General features: G+C 45.4%; 1 protein-coding gene across 1 annotated transcript in view; it reads right to left on the bottom strand.

Annotated features, from left to right (window-relative positions):
* The window catches only part of LARGE1 (LARGE xylosyl- and glucuronyltransferase 1), a 491,262-nt gene that overhangs the window by 207,275 nt on the left and 263,237 nt on the right, over positions 1-20,750 (bottom strand). The window contains exon 6 of the mRNA XM_019642580.1: positions 8,088-8,259. Coding sequence (XP_019498125.1) covers positions 8,088-8,259 — 172 coding nt within the window. The remainder of the gene's footprint in view (positions 1-8,087; positions 8,260-20,750) is intronic.

Raw genomic sequence — 20,750 nt, 5'->3', positions numbered from 1 at the left:
GATTATAAACTAGGTTAGAAGGTGATGAGCACTATTGAAAAATTGAAAGAGCTGCAGGATTAAAGGGGACAGTCAGGGAAAATCTCACTGAGAAGCTGAGATTTGAACAAAGACTTGAAGGGAGTTAAGGCAGCAAGACAGGGAGAGGTCTGCGGGACAAGTGTTCTCGGCAGAGGGACATTAAAGGACCAAAGGCAGGAGCCCGCCCGGCCTGTCTGAGGAGCAGATTTCATGTTTCTTTCAGTTCTTGTCTGTACTATTCTCTCTCTGGACCTCAGGCCTCTGCATGTGGCATGTCCCTCTAAGTGGGACCATGGAGGATAATGTCCCTATGCCTCCTCCCTTCGGAAGCCTTCCTGCCCCTCCCAACCCTCCGGACCAGGACTTCTTTCCCTAAATCACGATGCTACCTCACCCTGAATTCTCCCTTTCAAGGTACTTTCCACACTTTAATGGAGCTATGTGTTCATGTGGGTCTAAAATCCAGTTGTTCAACAGCGTGAGCTCTGAGGTCAGCCTGGCTTCTATCCAGGCTCTGCTATGAACTTCCTCTGTGAACTTGGGCAAGGTACTTAAAGGCTTACGAGGGTTAAATGTGACAGCGCAGGGACTGACACACAAAATGCGTTGAACAGAAATTAGCAACGTGAGAGCAGAGCTGGGTCTGTCTTATTTACTCTTGTATCCCCAGGGTCTAGGGCAGCTCCATGGGCTCAAAGATAATGAATTAATGAAAGAATGAGTGATTGAATAAATGTGGAAGGCAGACAGGCAGGGCAGGTGGGCAGAAAGAAAGGGACGGCGGATAGGGAAGGCGGGGAGAAAGGGATGGAGGCAGGCTTCGGTTCCCCTGTCAGGAGTTCCAGCCTGGAGAAAACAAAGCTAGAGAAGGAAAAGGTGGGAGCGTTCATTTATTCAGCACCGTGCAAGGTGGAGCCGTTCCCTGACTTACCACAGAAGTAAAGCTTATAGGGTAGCTATTCCCCCAGTTTTATAGAATAACAACAGCAAGAAAAGAGGTTCAGGGAAGTTAAATGATGTTTTTAATATAGTAAAGGGAGGCAGATTCACTTCAAAGTTAATCTGCAAATAATTAAAACCTCTTCACCAATTTTGCCAGGAATAAAATTCTTGACGTTCCTCCAGTGGTGAGCATCTTGGCTTGTCAAATGGAAGGACTGGGAGCATCTAATGAGAGCATCAAAGTGCTCGTTTCTGGATTGTGAATGGGAGGCAGCATGGATAACAGATGTGAAGAAAAAGCAGGAGCAGCTGAGGAGGGGAGAGGAGGAAACAAAAGAACAGGCCACCCGAATTTTCCAAGAGGAAAAATCAACTAGGAATTAAGAAGTTAAAAAAACATAACAAAACAAAACCCTGAAAAAAACAATGAAGACTGGTGACAAGGAAGGACCTCCATCCATACTAGGAGGGCGGGAGAATGTTTAAGACCAGGATACCGGTGAAAAAGAAACGTCCCGCCTTTTCTCGGAACCTCATGATTGATGACAAAGACCACAGGCCCAGCCGCCTTCTTTCTCAGCAGAATTCTAGTACCTTCTGTACTAACAGCGCATCACCCGTGCAGACACTGGCTGCCTGAGTCATTGTAAAGCATTTAATTTGAGAATTGATGTCTTTCTAAACTTCTGGGTTCCTTCCTTGCAGCAAAACAGTCTCCCAGGTTTAGGAACTGCCAGGAGCAGATGTGAGGTGAGTGGAACCCTTCCTGTCTGCAGGGGGCCCCTCCACAGAGGCCACATCAGGCCAGGCCCAGGGATGGAGTTCATCAGGGGACTTTGACTGGCATGAGGTTACAGGCTCTTCCTGAAAGTCTTTCTTTGATTCCTTTCAAACCAGCTCAATGGTGGGCAGGGGAGAGAGGGAGGGACAGACACAAAGCTTCATTTGGATGTAGGTGAAGGGAGGGAAGGAGTGAAAGTCAAAGGAAAAGGGACTAATGGGATACGAACAGACAGAAAGACAGACAGACAGATGAGCGGGGAGGGAGGAAAGAAGGGACTCCCCTGTAGACGGATCAGTGAATCACCTCCCCAGACCTCACACCACTGTGAGAAGATGGGGGTACTTTCTTTCTACAGGTGCAGGGGTTGGGCTGAGGGAAGTTAAATGAGCACCCCAGAATCATCCCGCCGATCCACAGGCCAGCAGGGATCTCGAACTGCGTCTTCCTTTGCCAAGCTTTCCTACCCCACCAGTTCCATTGAGACTGAGAGATGGAGAGAGAAGGAAGGCGGGAGGGAGGGAGGGAGGGGCAAGTCATGGCGAGGGAAGAAATAAAGACAAGACCGGAAGAAGTGTCAAGGAACGCTGAAAGACTCCTTCAAGGCACGTGATTATAATCACCAAAGTCCTACAGATGTCTTTTCAAAAGTGACACTTTCAGTGTTCTTCATATCCAGCTTTGCTACATGATTTTACACGGATAGCCACCCCAGCCCCGACGGCTTTATGGACAAAGCAGCAAGGTAATGGAGCGGACACATATTAATGGCGGCCGCCATTATTGCATGCCCTCTGGCAGGAATCCTTGGAGAAAATGGAAGATGGGAAGAATAATTCACGTTACTTGGTGCATTTCTGACAATGACCCTGTTGGTATGGTTCGTAGTACACTTCGAGAGAAGCCAGGTGACCAGCCCATGGCCGCGGGTCATGGGGTGAGCCCTGTTTCTGGCTTACGCTCCTGAGCCATGCTGAGCACATGGGCAGAGGTCTTCGGGCTCACAGCTCCTTTAAACACACGTTCTAAGAAGACACAAGCTGGGCCAGGACCCTGGAGACTGTGGTTTTATTTTTCAAATCCAGGGGAAACCACACCTCCCTCTGCCTCTGACTGTGCCTGTTTTTTGAATGTCCGGATCGCCAAGGGACTGCCCTCTCTACAAACTGACTTATATGGTCGCCTAGAGTGCTTTCACACAGCTAACCCCGGTCTCTCCAGAGAGACTCTAAGCTCCACCATCTCCTCTTCCAGGGAGTGTGGGGTGCAGGGGAAAGAGGACTGGATGGAGACGTAAGGCTACAGGAGTTCAAATCCCAGCTCTGCAGCTTAACAGGGAGACACTGACTGGGCAAGCTTCTCAGCCTCCCTAAGCAAGTTCCCAAATCTTTAACACAGGACCATTACCAGTAATTGCTTCATGGGAGTGTTGTGAGGATTAAATGAGTTTACCCATAAAACGCTTAACAGAGTAGTTGGCACGGAGTAAAGGACTTAAAAATGTTAGCTATAATTAGTCCACGGTGAGTCCATTAGGTTCTTAAAAAATACCCACTGGTGTGTGACACACCTACCCACGTGGCGGCACTCCGAGGGTGGGCAGGGTGGGACCCACCTGGGCTTAATGGGTTTGACCAGACCCGGTTTTGGAGCCAGAAGTTTAGGAATTGACAATATGCTCTTCCTAAAGGGACGGCATTTGTCCTTAAGAATGACAATACTAGCATGAATATTTTGCATGACTTTCTTCTAAAAGCTTCACATTATGGGCGTGCACTTATTACTTACGCCTTCGCAACAGCGTCTCCCGATTGCTGAAGTCAGATATTATTATTTCGAAATGTTGGTGCAGTATAATTATGGCACTCGGGGGCCGTGGGTGAACACGATCGGCACTCACACCTGAACTAAATGCAGACCCTGCCTCCCAGGTGGGTGGGCAGCCCCTCCCCCACCCCATCAGGAAGCCCGGGGAGGAGGTGGGAGGTGGCAGAAAGAGCGGACTCCCAAACAAAGTCAAGCGATTTGGGGCTCATCGCTGCTGTGAAATACCTCTTGGAGCACGAAAAGTTATTTAACCTCTCGTGGGCTCAGTTTATGTTGCTTTTCAAAAGCGCAAAGCTTCTAGCTCAGCAAGAACAGAAGTACTTAAGAAATATTACTTTGCTTTACGAACACTCATTTCTCTGCCTGCCTCCCACCATGTCCACATTTAAAATGCCCTAAAGCAAACTCCTGATCTTCCCCCATACCCTGTTCTTCTTGCTGTTCTCCATCTCACCCGTCCAACCAGTCATCTTTCACGCTCACCACTCTCACTTCCCACATCCAATCCGCAGAACATCCTGACAACTCAACCTTCAAAGTGGATTCCTAATATAATGATGTCTTTCACCTCTACTGGTTCAGTCAGGTCAGAGCCAACAACGCGTCTCACCTGGATGACTGCAATAGGCCCCTAAATGGTTTCCTTGTTTCCTCTCGTTGTCACAAGGGCAGCAGGATGATCCATTAAAAACACAAATCAGGTTACATCCCTCCTGCTGAAAGGCAGACAATAGCTTTTCATAGCACTGAAGGGAAAGGCAAAATCGCCCCCAGGCCCCGTCCATGAGGCCCCTGTGATCTGACTTCTTCGTCAACCCCACACCTCCCTTCTGGGCTCACTCTGCTGTGTTCTGAGCTCCATCGGAGTCCCCCAAAAAGCCAGGCCACATTACTTCTGAAATGTCACCCTTCCGTATGCCTAGGACACTGTTCTACTCTCCCTGGACACCTGGCATGCTTGTTTTCTTAGTTACTTTGGGTGTCGGCTTAAATGTCACCTCTTGTAAGACGTTCCATTACCATTCTATTTGAGTACGACATCAACACACGGCTAACACACACAGGCCTCTTTCTCCTTTCTCTAATTTCCTCAAGAGCAGTAATCACTGTCTCCCATCCTACAACCTATCATCGCACTTTGTTTATTGTGTGTCTCCCCCACTCAAACACACACTCACAGGGTAGGAATTGGGCTTGTTTTATTCTCGCAACATTCCCAAGAGTCAGAAAACGATTTGGCAACCAGTAAGCTCAGTGACTATGACTGAATGTGCGACTCCCTAATTCTAGCCATCCATGGCGCGTCTGATTCTTTCTGCCAAGCATCAGAAAGTGGCTCTGAAGATACCTGTTGGTTGGAGTAGGCCCAATAAGGGTGCCGAACACTGAGGTAGGGAGGGAGGCATGTCCACTCAGGTGGAGTCGAGGCTCAGGGAGGAGGAAGACATTCCCAAGGGGCACCCCGAAAGCTGCCCATGGTAGAGACTGAGGATGGGTCTAGGCTCCTACTAACGGGTTTCTTCCTCGAGTCTCCACGCAATGAATTTAGGTAAGGGGGGTTTCACAGCAGCAGTAAGGAGTCGAGGCTCTATAGGATCTGAGCCTAGGAAGAACTGCAGCCCCAGATAAGCAGCTGCTCGAAACCAGATAAATAAACAAGGCCAAATCGCATCAATGTCACTTAAAACGGTTACAGTGAAAGATGTCAACTATAATTGCCTTTATCAGAGGGGAACTCCCCCTCTCAGATCTGAACATTCTATGTTTATGGGTCTGTCCTAAGGGGCTTTCTTCCTGTTCCATGAATTGGCTTCTAATTGGTCCCACTTAGATAAAAAAGAAATCACACACACACACACACACACACACACACACACACACACACACACACACGAAAAACCTCTAGAAAAAGATGCCACATGGAGAAGAGCTTACTTATTTTCTTTCCACCTCCATATTTTTCCCAGAAAAGTTAGGGTGGGCCTGGGAAGACCCTGGATGTTTTCATACACCTTGGCTGGTGCTAGATAAAAATGTAACGCAATCTGCCTTGTTTGTGAGCTCCTGGAAGGCAGGTGCCGCGTTCTTGACAGTTTCAGATAACAGCACCACCTAATGGACCCCTCTGCACAGTGGGGGCCTAACAAACGGTAGAAATAAACCTACGAATGGATGAACAAATAAAATACAGCCCATGATCGCAGCTCCTTGCCTTTAAATCCCCCCTGCCCCTGTCCTGACCTTGGCGCATCCATTCTGCTCTGCCCCAGGAACAGCTTTGAATGGTAGAACCCTCCAAATCTAAATCCTTGGACCGGCCCTGGGAGCAGCTTTGGTAGCTCTCCCTTCCACAGATGACATCGGGGACTTAACACCATGATTATATGAGTTGTTATTGGCTATGGCGTCCCACTTGGCTTCCGGCAGGTCGTGGCTGGGCCAGGATAAATGTGCTTTCCTAGCTACCGTGCCACAATTAGGACCACCTGTTCCAGCGATTTTTGCTGAGTTAACACTTGTACAAGGGAGACTTGTAGCTCTAAACGCATGCTGCGGGTTGAATTTCTCCGGGAGCAGACTCTGATAGTGGGAGTCAGCACTCAGGAGGTTAATTTAGGGAAAGCTCTGGGGAAGAGCACCTGTGAAAGCAAAGGGAAGAAAGCAGGACTGGGCAGAGGGAGGAATCCAACTGCAAGGCAGTCTCCAGGGAGTGCGCCAGCTGATGCTGCAGAGTCTACACGCATCCATCACTGCGTGATGTGGGCGCACCAGGAAGGGGGCATGGCCACAGGCACATGACTCTCCTCACCTGAGGCCGCCCCCAGAAGAGGCTGACAGCTGAGGGCCATCTGCAGGCTGCACTCCTAGCAGCTGGAGCAATAAGTCCCTTCTTCCCAAAGGGGAGTGCGGCCACTCACTGCACACAACCAGGACTGAGCCCGATGATCACCTCCTCTGTAACGCCCTCCCAGCTGCCTTCTATGGCCCCCTGCAGGACACGTGGGGACTCTCACTCCCTTCATGGCTCATCTCCTTATTTCCAGAGCCCAGGGCACTGCCTGACACCCAGCAGGGATGCGATAAGCGCCTGTGGAATAAATACATCAAGGAATACTGAACATCAGCATAAAAACATGAATAGAAATCCACCTGTTAAAAAAAAACCACCCTGCCCCCAAGGAGTTCCATTTGGTTAGGAAATCAAGCAGAAATGATTGGAGAACTTGAAAAGAGACACACCAAGGGTGCGGATGCTAATATCACCTGCGTTCTGGCCTCAGCTCTGGGCACAGCCCTGCCGCCTGCCAAGCTTCAGTCTCTTTATTGGTGAAATAAAAGGACAGACCCAAGCATTCTGTGAAGAAGATATCAGAGAGCTGAGACACACTCAGTTCCAGCGGTTTGGCCAAGTGATGTCCTTATTAGGGTCGTTATTGACACAGGAAAGGAAAATGGGTTTTTATCTGACAAGGGCAGGAGTCTGAGGGTGAGGGTGCCTCCCCGGTGACCGGCTGAGGACTCTTTCCATTACCCCAGAGCAAAGAGTTTCCAGGAAGAAAGCAGGCAGAGACCGGAGTGGGGGAGAAATTTACTCTTCTGTCCATGAACGGAAACAGAAACCAACCCGAATATCCTGGGATTGATGAAAATGACGCCATTTAAAAATCACTCAGTGGTATCTCACCTTTGTAGGATAAGGCGCTAGAGAAGAGACGGAAGGGATTTTACACACAGAAGCCAGAGTGCAATTTAAAAAATAAAATGCAAAAAATAAAGCAAAAGAATCTCACTGCCAAATTTGTCTCTCATTGTATTTACCTAATACAGAGCAGAATTTCAAAAATATTGCCATTTTAAGGATGACATCTGGGAGAGGGGTGTTAAAATAATAGCTAGAAATTTATGCTAACCTTTCACTTCTTTGAGTCACGTACACCTACGGGGCTCACCACTTCCCACCGGACACTCTTGCATACACTGAGACAGAGGCAAGAGCTACAGTAATAGCTAAGAAGAAACTCACCAGGCTAGAAGGAACGCCTCGTAAAGCCAAACTTACGTCCCCCTTTCAAATGATATGCCACACCATGAGTGAAAGCAAACCATAAGAATGTTTCCAAATGCTCTATAATTAATATGCATCTCCACCACCTCACAGGCTTTCTCGGCAATCAAACCATGATTTGATGAAAAGAAAACCGATAAGTCAACACTCAATTATCTGCATACAAAATATACACCTTTGATATTTATCTCTGACAAAGCATCCTAAATCAGATTCTTCCTGGGAACACAGACCTCACCTCTTCAGTTCCTTAGGAAATGCAAATTCCAGGTTAGCACATCTCAGATGCCAACAGAGTGGATGGATGGATGCTAAACCGTATTTGTAATTACTTATCCATTTCATAACATGACCTCATTAAGAGTTAACCTCACATTTAATAAATATATAATCACTATTCTTGGCATGATGACACCTTCAAAGATACCAGAATGAACAGGCTACAGTTACCTTTGAACTTGTGGAACACAGCCCACAGCTCCGCAATGTCGGTTGCAAAGGTGATGTCCGTGTCAAGGACGATGACCCTCTCCAGGTTGGCAGGGAGAGTCTTGGTCAGGACGAGTTTCATCAGACCATAAATCCCAGAGTAATGTTTGTTGGGGATCCAGGAAACTTCAGACTAGACAGCGCAGTGAAGAGACGGGGTAGGGAAAGAAACAAAAACACAGAAAACTAGATTCATTTTTTGCACAAACATATAAATAATGCCTGGTACATATTAATAAAAAGTATTTAATAAAAATGTGTTGAATAAATGAATATTTTCTTAAAGATATGATATGTTCATGTAATTTGCAGTTTGGCATGTGAGGGTTTTATGGAAGAAAATGTATCTGAACCAAGGAAGAGGAAAAGCAATGTTTATAAAATGACTATCACATGCAAACACTATGCTCAGATCTTTTCAAGTAACAGTTTTGTTATTACAGAAATTGTACTGGCTCATTGAAGAAAATAAGAATATGCTCCAAAGAAATAAAAGTACAAAAATTGTATCGGATTATATACTATATATTTTGCAAACAGTACCTAGTTGTTTCTAGGGAAATATATTTCTTTAAATCATATTCAGTTTCTGTGTATTAAAGATTACTACTTAATGGTATTATTAAAGCACATCTATTTTTTAAAAGCAGTAATTGGACCAATTAGTGTTGTTGCCTTCTCTTGGTTCTCAGATAAACACAAGAGACAGACCTGGTCATAATCTATGCAACACTCTTCACTGGGTACACACACATACACACACACACACACACACACACACACACACACACACACTCACACACACACACACGGAGGGCCTTCACTGAAATCCCAACATGCTATAATAGAATAACAAATATCCCACAGGTGCATAGAGTCGAAAGCCAAGTCACACTTCTTGGTGCCACCTGGTACCCGAAGTCAAGGCTACAAATAATACATAACACCAGTGTGATGCAAGCTGTCAAAGGTCCAGGTCATATAGGAAGGTCCCTATGGGTAGGGCCACCCTCGCTGCTATGGGGTGTCTGCACGTAAGCCAAAGCACACTTCATATTTTCATAAGTTAACACGTATCATGGAACTCTTTAATGGAAAAGGTGGCCACCTTATCAAGATGCTACTAAATATTCATCCTTTCTGTCTTTATAATTCCATTTGGAGAACACACTGTTCTTTTTTTATATATACAGTGAAATTTAAAAATGAGAAAGCAGAGCTTTAATCTGAAACATGTTTATTACCATGTTATACAAGTAACAGAAACAATCCAAATACCCCCAAATTGAACAGTTAATTAAAACATTCTATTTTAAAATATTTTTTCCATTATAGTTGGTGTAAGATATTTTTCTTTGATAGCACACGATGCAATTTACAATGTCGATTAAGATGTACTTACAAAGTAATTTGTATGTGTTAAAAGAAAAAAATGGAAGTTTTAAAGTCGCTTTTGTTTACTAACCCTTATGTGTAATCAAACAACATGAAAACACATCTACACGAATTTATGCAGAAGAAGAAATGGAGGCATGGTATCAAATTACTAATGGTGATCATTTGGGATGCCGGGTCTCTCTCTCTCTCTCTCTCTCTCTCTCTCTCTCTCTCTCTCTCTCTCTCTCTTCCTCTCTCTCTCTCTGAGATAGAAACATACATACATACGTATACACGCACATCTATTTAACTAATCCATACTTTTCAGTGTTTTAAAACAAACTACTACTGTGGTCAAGAAAAACTATGCATTGCATGCCTTTTAACATATCAGGGTTGGTGTGAGTAGGAACACGGAAGCTGACTCAGGAAAGCTATGACCTCAGCGGTAACTCACTGGACCCTTTCCATCTCTCCAACCCACTCCAGCTTACGCTTTCATCTTCAGTTGATTTGGAAGTATCATTCTAGCTACTTATTACTCTCCGTTTCACAACGGTCCTTTGCATAAACGCGTACAATTTTTTACCAAGAAAAAAAAACAAAAACAAAACTGATGGACTGAACTATTCACCACATTGTCAGTCTCAAGATAAAGAATCTTGAACTCTATGTAGCCGCTGGGCGGCATGGCGGGAGGAAAAGAGGCCGAGGCTCAAATCTGGATTGCAGCCCCGTAAAGGGTGTTGCTTTGTCTAAGCCTCAGTCTCTTTACCTATAAAATAGAGCCGCTGCCTGCATCACATGATGGGTCTAAAAATTAAAGGAGCTATTAAAGGACTCCAGGGCTTGGTACACAGGAGACTCTCATCGAAGCCCCCACCTGCTTCCTGACTTGCCTCTCCTCGTCTCAAGTATTTAGGGAGCCATGCTGGTTGATGGCTTCCTGGTGAAGGTGGGGTCTCTGGGCAAGAGAACAGCATGAAACCTCGGGTTCTGGAGTCAGGCACACCAGGATTCAGATTCTGGCCTTGTCACTTCATCGCCATGTCGCCTTGAACCAGTTTGCTTGCCCTTTCTGAGCTTCTGCCGTTTATAAAAGACAGTCACTTCTAAGTGCTCACTGCACTGTTATCAGTCAGGGGTGGGTGGGAACTACATACTCCCACTGGATAATCTGAGCTAAATGGAAGAATCAAGGGATACTCACGGAAGTGTATGCAGAGCTGGGGGCAGTAACAAGGACTGTACAGCAACCGGGGAGGGGGAGGCAGGTGTGTCACCACCCAAGACCTGAAGGGTCAATGCCAGCAGCTGCTGGAATCCAGAGAGAAAGCCACGTGGATCAGCCATCGGACAGGAGCAGCGACCATCAGCACAGGAACATGGCTTATGTGTGTCAGTCCCCGAGGGAGGAACAGGGAGAGAGATCTGTCTCTCACTCCTCCTATCCACCAGTCTCCTCCTGCGAGGACTCCCCCCTGGACAAACCCAAATGGAAGCCACAGGGGGGCTGAGCGCAGAGATTTGGCCCTTATGCACCAGCCTCAGGAGGCACAAAGCACGGTGAAGGGGCACAGGCGACCTGGAGGGGCTGACCTAACACCACCAGCACCGTCATCAAATTAAACGAACGGCGGCAAGATCAAAGCACAACGCCTTACACATGATAGATGCAACATGCGTGTCTGGGGGATGGGCTGGTGGGTGGACTGAAGGAAGGAGGGATGGACAGAGGAACAGAGGGACAGACGGCCCAGGAAGGTGGGGGATTTGTCCAGCTGCACAGCAAGCAAGATACAAAACTACAGTTGGAATCTGCCAGGGGAAGGTCGGTGCTCTTTTCCCAAACCACGGTATCCTTCCTTTGGAGTTGGCTTCCTGACTAGCCATCACCTTAAGATCTGAGGCTTGAGGACTCTGCCCGTACTTCCCTCCGGCGGACTTGATAAACCTCTTCCTCATGAAAGCCCCAGCCCTTGGATCTCAGCTTCGTTTCTTCTCTCCCCTGAGAATTTGCCTGAACCGAAGCTTGGCCATCACTGGCTCGTGCTGCAGAGCCACGCTGTTTCATCAGACCTTTGATTAACTTCTTCATCTATTTTGGTTGCCATCAAAGCAGGCGAGCTTGGTGAAGACTGAACACCAGAGCATTGGGTCAAGCCAGCTAATTAGATCTCCCCGACTCCTGGATTTATTTTTAACACACCTGTGAGGCACCCGGATGCACTCCAGGACTGTCAGACTACAAGGATAAATTAATCTCAACATGAGCCCAGGCCTGAATGTTGCCCCACGTCCCCAACTTCATACGCAATCAGTTAAGTCAGACTGTGCAATTAGAGGTAACAGAAGCATTCAAGGGAGCTTGTATTTGGAAAGAAAACCCCAGAAAGAAAACTAAGGAATCTATGGGAGCAAAGAACGTGTGGTAAGAAGCAGACTCATTTACTATAAACGGCTCATCCTCTCAGAAGTAGCATATAACATCCTCTCCACCCCCCACCTTCATCCAAAGCCTGTGCTTCCTTCAAGTCTCAACTTAGAAGCCAACTGCCCTCTGGTCACCATGGCCCCGTGGCCCAGGCTGGGTGAGGGCTCCAGACACAAGCTGTTCCTCTCCCTCCTGCACAGCAGGCTGCCACGCTGTGTCTAATTTTCCATGTCTCTCTCCTGCTCTGGGCTGGAACTCCTCGAGGCAGGGACGATGTCAATTTTACTATGGTAACAAGTCATTGCTCAAAAAAAGTCTGATGAATATGCATGACTGCAGAGTTAGCCAGGCCTGGGTTCAAATGCTATAATTGCTGAAGTCCAGTGTCATAGGGTACAATGAAAGAGATATGGCTTGTTGACCCCAAAGCCTGGGCTTTGGCACCAGTTCCACTCCTAATAAGTTGTGTGACCTCAGGCAAGTCGCTTAACGTCTGTGCGCCTTCGTTTTCTCATCTGCAAAACAGGGGCTTACAACACTCACTTCAGCTTGATAAAAGCAAGGAGTTATGGTATGTGTGACAGTTCAGGGCAGGCTGGGGATGGAGATGGTTTCATCAGGGGAAGTCAGTCACCTATCACCTTTTCCTATTATTTCTACATAAAAGATTAACAAAATCACAAGCTGAGATCTACTGGGAAACTCAGAGCCTCCACTGGTGGGTCTCCATATTAGATAGCTTTGGTTTTCAGAGAAGGAAAAGTGGGTGGGACTGGTAATCCATGCAACCTTTTGGGGCAGACTATTGGTATAATCCACACTGGTGCTGATCTCACTACCACCCGGCAATAAACTTCAGTCCAATCAAGCACACAAAGTAATGGGGTCAGCGGAGGAAGACCATCCTCAGAGGGAAGCTGAGAGAACCTGGAGGGCTCCAGGCAGGTTGACCCCAGAGCATCCTACAGAGACACCGGCACCTCGCAGGGCAATATCCTCATAACACTCTTTATCATTATAAACACGCCAAAGGGTTCATGTAATTAAAACGATAATAAAAATGAAAGTTAGGCTTATTTTAATGGACATATTATCCTTGCAATGGCTGTTAATAATTCTAAGCAGCATGTTGTAAGATTTAATTAGCAAAAATGCAATCGTGCTAAAGAATACCATCTAATGCACTTACAGGAGCATATGCAATCCCAGGTTTTAAAGAGTTTCGGTTTAAAGCGGGGGGCATTGAGAGATGCTCTCGAGAGGAAATTCACCTTGCCAGAGCTGCCGGGTCCTTGGCGGGTGGACCCGAGGGGGCTTTCTAGGAAGCACTACCAGTGACTGATCTGATGTTGGGTGGTCCATGGGCAAGTTACTCAGGAAATCTTACCAGGGTGGTGACATAAGCACGGAAGCACCGGTTTGGATGGAGGAAAGAAATCCAAAGGTGACTGCTTAAAATGCACTGCATGAAGGAACAGATGTCTCAATAGTGATGCCAGGTTTATGACCTTTGATAGACATGGGAAAGACTAGAAAAAAGGCTGGCTTTAGGAGGTAATGGTGCCCATTTCTTCTTGAAAATGTTATTTTCAGGAGGCACTGGGGTGCCCTGGAGTGGTACCGATACAAAATATCATCCAGCAATTTCGCTTAGTGGGTGTCAGGCATTGTGGTCACTGCTTTCTATGGGTCGCCTGAAGCCCCTCCCAGCTCGTGTAAAGGTCAGGTGTTGTTATCCCGCTATGTGAAGTTTGGGAGAATGAGGACTGATTCCTTTCCCTCACCCCAGCTCTCATTCCCCGAGACCTAGATATTCTCCTCTGAAATAATACAGTTCTCTTTCTTTCCTCCCTTCCCACGATCTGTGGTCTATTCAGATGTGCTCTTTGCCGCTCTGCATTCGTCTTAACGGAGCCCCTGGCTCCATCCAGCCAAATCCTCATTCACCATGAAGCAGCTTTTCATGGCAACTCGGTCCAAAGGTCTTGGAGTTGGGCATCCCTGGCTTCTAAGTCTCCCTGGGCCTTAATTTTCTCATCTGTAAAATAGGGATAATGGTAGCAGATCCTGCTCTGTTCCTAGGGAGTTCTCCTCGTGGTAGTCTGTAAGCTTTCCTCTGTCATCCTGGAAATATTTATTGCCCAAATAGATTTCTTACCCATATCAACATTTTCCTGTAGGTTACAAATCACCTTGACACATTTTTTAAAATTAAAAAAAAGAAGTCATCCTAGCTGCAGAACGTCTGAAGAGTCTTTTGCCTTTCATGTTGTTTATGAGTGGTCGTCTTGGCAACCAGCCTGTAACCTGTGTGTTCAGAATGTAACAGCTGAGAAATGGAGGGTGAGGAGCTCAGGTGGGGTGGGGACTCTGGGAGATGCCATGGAACGGGGATCATGGGAGGAGCACAGGCCCGGGAGTCTGACTGGCGGGAATCCAAACCCCGACTCCAACACCTCTGCACTGGCAGGCCCGCTTCCTTAAGCCTCAATCTCCTGACCCATAAAACAGAGAAAACAATACATATTGCATGAGGCTTGGAAAAGCAATACATGAGACAGCAGAACTATGGCATCTGACACAATGCATGCCACAGGGTAAGGGCTCAGTAGTATCTTTTAACCTGGTGAACAGCACACATTCTGGAGTCTGCCTGGGTTTGAATCCTGGCTCCAGCGCCTACTAGGCTGGGCCACCTTGGGCAAATAATTAAACCTCTATGCACCTTAGTCTTTTTCATCTGCAAAGTGGGCCTACTAACAGCACACACTCCATAGGTTGTGAGAATGCTGGTGCTTTCCATAAGCATTGGCTATTATTGTTAATAGTTAATGTGATTTCTAAGGAGGTTGAGAGCAACAGAAAAGATGATGTTGGTATCTATTAGATAAAAATCATCTGCATTTGTATTTACCCTTGCCAGCAAAGAAAAACTCCGGTTTAGCTCAGTTGGGATCATTTACATAAGCATTGATGAAACACTCGATATGGGCCAGGTGCTAAGGAGGAGCTAGGGACCAGAGTCCATGATGAATAAAACATGGCTGATGCTCTCGAGTCCAGGGTCTAGTGGATATTCATTATCCATTACTGCATAACAAGTTACCTCCAAACACAGCAGCTGAAAACAGCACAAATTATTTATCATCTCACATGGTTTCTGTGATTTCTCATGAGGTTGCAGTCAAGGCAGCAGTGGAGCCTTCAGAGACTTCAATGCTTGGGATCTGCTCCGAAGGTGGCTCCCTCTTCACGTCTGGCAGCTGATGCTGGCTGTCAGGAAGCCTTAGTTCCTTGCCACATGAACCACCTCACAGGGCTGCTTAAATGTCTTTACCACGTGGTAGCTGATTTCCCCCAGAGCGAGTGATCCAAGAAAGAGCAAGATGGAGGCTGGGGTGTCTTTTATGACTTGATCTGAGAAGTCACATAGTGTCATTTCCTCCATGTCGTGTTGGTTATATAGATCAGCCCTAATGCAACGTGGGAAGGGACCAGACAAGGGTGTGAATGCCAGGGGATGGGGATTATTGGGAGCCATCTTGGGAACTAGTCACCGCATCGGTAATTACAGAACACATGAACTGAATTATGACCCATTCTGAGTATGTGTAGAGCAGCAGTCTAGTAGAAGGACAATCAAAGGGGCGTGTTAGGCAGGGAGCGAAAATAATCACTTAGAGATGCCTAGAAGAGATGAGCCTTACCTTTGGTGTTGAAAATTGAGTTCTCAAAAGTTGGGAGGAAAAGAGAGGTATGAATCCCATCATTTAGGACACAGAGCTATGAAAGCAACTGTGTGTATACGCGCGTGTGTAAAATAACTACAGTTTGATACACTTAGGTATAGCTTAAGAGTTGGAAGTGATGGAGAAGGCTACGGAAAGGCAGGAAAGAGTTAAACGTTGGAGACTACCGCATGCCATGCTAAAGGGCATGGGGCAATATCCTAGAGACTGGGAAGAAACAAAAAGGTTTTCATTAGCAAAGAAGCAATCTCATTTTTGGAATATATTCTAGCGATTCCATGAAGGGAAAAGATTAACAGAAGGCAGCTGAGAGGCACTGGAAGCGTGGGGGATGACTACAGAAAATACAGATTCCCAGGATTGTAGCCAGAGGTGATGATTTATGGGCTCTGGGGCAGGGCGCAGGAATCTGTATTGTTAATCAGCATCCCATGTGATCCTAAGGCAGGGGCCCCCAGACTACACTGTAAGAAACATCAAGTTGGGAGACACAGAAAGCACTGTGTTTCTCAAGGTTTTGTTGGCTGAGTCATTTACACCGGATCATCCACAAACTTCCTGTTCAGAACAAGATACAGTAATACCTTGGTTTGCGAGCATCATTTGTTCCAGAAACAAACTACTCGTATTGCAAGTCATTGCTCGTTTACCGAGTTAAAATGTATTGGAAATGTTTGCTTGTCTTGCGGAACACTCGCAAACCAAGTCACTTGCAATCCAAGGTTTTGCAGTATAAGACAGCCCCAAAGTTAAGTGTCCCACCTGAACCTGACACAGTTGCATGCATATGGAAAGACCTTTCTCAAAGATTAATAAAAGACAGTGTTGATGGAAGATCAGGAGTTCTTCAGAGAAACCTATACCTCACGGGCAGTTTATGACTGGCTATCCTTTTGAAATGTAGAAATCCCATTTCAATGAAAGCAGCTCTAGCCTAGAAACTATGAAATCCTAAGGAACCAGTATCCAAAGGAGAGCTTAGTACATATTTCACATCTTTCCACAATGGAAACGTGGACGGAAACCTTGTAAGCGTCCCCACGCTGGTCTTTACAGGTGACAGCGATCTACGCTAAGCAGCAATGGACATTTATTCAGAACAAACAACCCCTGTCTAGCATAATTTAGCTGGCTTCTACCTGAAATGCTCATTATTCAGAAATCTACTGAGAAACCATCTTCCCCAAACATAATTAATTCTAGAATGATGACAAAGGTACAATGAATCAAGAGGAATGTGATCATGGATCAAAAAACACATTCTTCCTCCCATCAATGGCCACAAAACCCCTTCCTCTAACGTGCCTGGCAAGAAGCATCCTCTATTTAGCTTTGTGAAGCTTGGGGCGATTGGTCGCTGGAGCATTACGGATTCCCGAAACATCCCACAGAACTTTGTTATGAAATGAAGCATTTCAGAGCACTGGGAGTTCTGATTGGTGAACCGGACTGTTACAGTGGTTTAATTTCCTGAAATATAGCTGCCTTCTTAACTAATAGATTTTTCAATGCACCGAGGAGAAAATTGCATTAGCTCCTGCTTAGCCTGGACTTAATATTTTTAGAAGCTGCAATTCTTCTTATTACAGAGCGCAGAATGTATTTATGTATGTATACTTAGCACAGTGTCTGACACACAGAAGGCACTCAATGAATAGTTTTGAAAAAGAAAAATAATATATATACTCAAGCAATGCTTACTGAGAACCATTCCTTGTGATGGAGATATACTGGTGAACCTACTTCATTCATTCTTTCATTCTTCATTTATTCAAGCACCAGATGACTACTTTGGAGGAATTACAGTACAGTGTGGGGACATGTAAGACAAATAATCTCAAAAAGCATTACTGCAGCATTCAGAATAGTGGTTTCTCTTGATGGGGATTGGAAGAGGTGGGGTGATGGGCTGGGAAAGACATCCAGGTGGCTTTGGTGGTATGGGTCTAGTTCTAAGTTACATGGGTGATGTTTTATCACTGTATACCATATAATGTGTTTATCTACAGTCTCCATATCTGTGTCCAGAAAGACATCATGGGTGACCTAGGGGCAAGAATGTGACCTAGACAGAACACAGGGCTTGGAGTTAGGGGGAACCAAGCTTAAGCAGCTAAAAGTAACACACACACACACTCACTCACATTCACACTCACTCAACTCCTGTGCCAAGAATGTATAAGACACACCCTTTTTAAAAAAAATTGTATAAGACACATCCTTTTTTAAAAAAATTGGGGTCTAAAAACTGGGTGCATCTTATACATTAGTTGTACGAGTACAAAAACAAGCATGAAAAAAGAGGGACATGCAAGTAAAAAAAATCTACAACCACTGTGTAAGACACACCCAGTTTTTAGACCCCAAATTTTTCAAAAAAGGATGCGTCTTATACATGGGCAAATACGATAATCATTTTGCTAGTAAATGCAAGGGGATAAAAAAGAAAACTCTTATTTCCCTGTTACTATAAATTCACTCTTCATCATGCATTCTTAATGTGGCAAAAATTACTTCTTCTGGGACCAAAAAAAAAAAATCAAAAAACCCTGGACATTACTGATTTGTTATTAAAATATCAGGGGGGGGGGCTACTATTAGAAAAAATATACCTAAAAAGGCTCCTGGGGAATACAGTGATAATATAGTTTTAAAAGGTTGAGAAACTTCGCTCTGTAGGAGTATACGACACCAAACTAGCCATAAAACAGAGAAGTGTGCAAAAGCCACAAATAAACAAAAAACCTGAACCTAGCTCAATCTACCTGAACCTAGCATCTGCTCAATCTACCAGTTCTTCCCACCTTCCTGAATTTAATAGGAAGACAGTCAAATCAGAAAACATTACAATGGTGTGTTCTCCAGTTCATCCAGAGACTTGGGGGGCACCTTGCCCATTCTCTGCTCTCACCCTCATTCCTTCTTTTGCACTCTCAGCACGTCCTTTGCAGGGAGCCATCTAAAGGGCATCTTCATCCTCTAGTTAAGGAGAAGCCACTGAACTTCTCTGCATCAGTGAGGTGCTCTTCAGAGGACTTGGCAATCCTCAGCAGGTGCAGTGCTTTGCCTCTGACACTCTCTGTTTCCACCTCCAGAGATCCACCCTGCAGGTCACGTTAATTCTACACACATGGGAGGGCAACCCCAAGCAGATGAAGAGGGTCAAGGAGGATGAGCCAGAGGTGCCACTTAATTCATTTCTGGTTGGTTTAAAAACTGTTTCCTGGGCTGGCCGAGTGGCGCGATGGTTAAGAGCTGGCTTGGGACGCCAGAGGCCCCCGGTTCGGATCCCACATATGAGGGCCAGTGACACTGCCCTCTAAAAAAAAACAACTGTTTCCTTTCACAAAACATGGAAGGTGAAACTCTTGGTGTAGTCAAGAGATCCAAAGGAAAACCTTGACAATGCCAGTCGGAATTTCTCCTGGGTAACGGCCAAAATGACCCTCTTCACTGGTCACCCCTGAAAAGATGATGCCTTGACTCAGCTCTTGTAATATATCTCACAAACATTAACCAAGGGTCTTAATTGTAATTTCAAATATTTTAACCTTGACGCCTTGTTTCAGAAGACTTGCACTGTGGTTTTACTGACAACCCCCCTCCCCCATAACAGGCCATTATTATTAATATGAAGGGTTGCCAAGGAAACCAGGTATTGAGGATAGCTGTCTTAACTTGTCTAGATTTAGAATTTATCATGCATGAGAATGCAGATGGGAAAAGAATGTCACCCTCAGAAAGCACGATAGAAGATGGTATGAGTGGTACAAGATAATTCCATTAAGCCGGTACTTCCACTTGGGGATTTGGTTACCGATCAAAGGAATGTCTAATGCTCTCAATCCTCCTTCAAAAAAAACCATCACCTAATTCTGAAAGGGACTCGTGTATTTAAACATTCATCGTGTGTGCCAAACTCTGAACTAGATGCTAAGGAATGAAGAGTAAGTGTGGAATGTCCCTAGTACTTAGGAGATCACAGTTAAGAGGGAAAGAGTATCATTATATTTATAACAATAATATCACATTTGTTGGATGCTCACTATGTAACGACACTCGAAGCAATTTACCAATACTGTCTTTGAAGTCACACAATAACCCTATAAAGTAGACATCAAGGAAATCTCACAATATTAAAAAATTATAGGAGCTGGGACTGAAAACCAGATTTGCCTCATTCCAAAAATGTAATCATTTTGGAAATGGACTCAAATAAGATATTTAAATGATCATTAGGCAGTGAGAGGTATATATCAAGTCTTGCTAGAATTCTGCAGATGGGGCAACTAAGTGAACCTGGAAATAAGAAGTAGAATCAGAGAAGGTGAAGGGGACCGTTCTATAAAGCTCATAGTTTCAGCACAAATGAACACTCCGGCCACTAGGGAAGCGCCACGTGCCTTCTTAGGACAAATGATTCTCTAACATCTATAGGAGTGCAAATGGCCAATACAATTCTACTAAAAAAACTGTTCATAACAGCAACATAAAAAGCAGAGAGGGAAGCTTGAAAAATAAGTCTAAATCCCCAAAGACTGTCAGAATAGACTCGCAATTTCTGGTCCTTAGCACCTAAAAAGTGTGCCAGAGAAAAGCTTAGCTCCGATGCTCAGCCTTTATTGAACAATGCCGTTGAGGGCCCAAAGGCCGGTTGGAGGCTGGGTGTCCTCCTCCAGGACACTGACAGGGACCAGCTAGAGCCAAGGTCCAGCACTGGCTGCACATTACAATCACCGGAGCCCACTAATGGGTTTGCCCCAGAAAAACGAATTTGGTAATGATCAGAAGTTACTATAGAAAACAGTATGCAGAGTCCTCAAAAAATTATGAGTAGAGTTACCATATAATTCAGCAATTCCACATCTGAGTATTTATCTGTAGAATACAAAAACACTAATTCAAAAAGATATCTGCACCCCATATGTTCATTGCAATAGCCAAGATCTGGAAACCACCTAAGTGTCCAACGATAGATGAATGAATAAAGAAGGCTTCTCTCTCCCTCTCTCCCCCCTCCTCTCTCTCTCCCTCTCTCTCTCTCTCTCTCTCTCTCTCTCTCTC

Source organism: Hipposideros armiger, unplaced genomic scaffold (genome assembly GCF_001890085.2).
Source record: "Hipposideros armiger isolate ML-2016 unplaced genomic scaffold, ASM189008v1 scaffold_71, whole genome shotgun sequence".
Lineage (NCBI taxonomy): Eukaryota > Metazoa > Chordata > Mammalia > Chiroptera > Hipposideridae > Hipposideros > Hipposideros armiger.
Note: the sequence above shows the minus strand (reverse complement) of the source record. Positions and strands in the feature narration are given on the sequence as shown.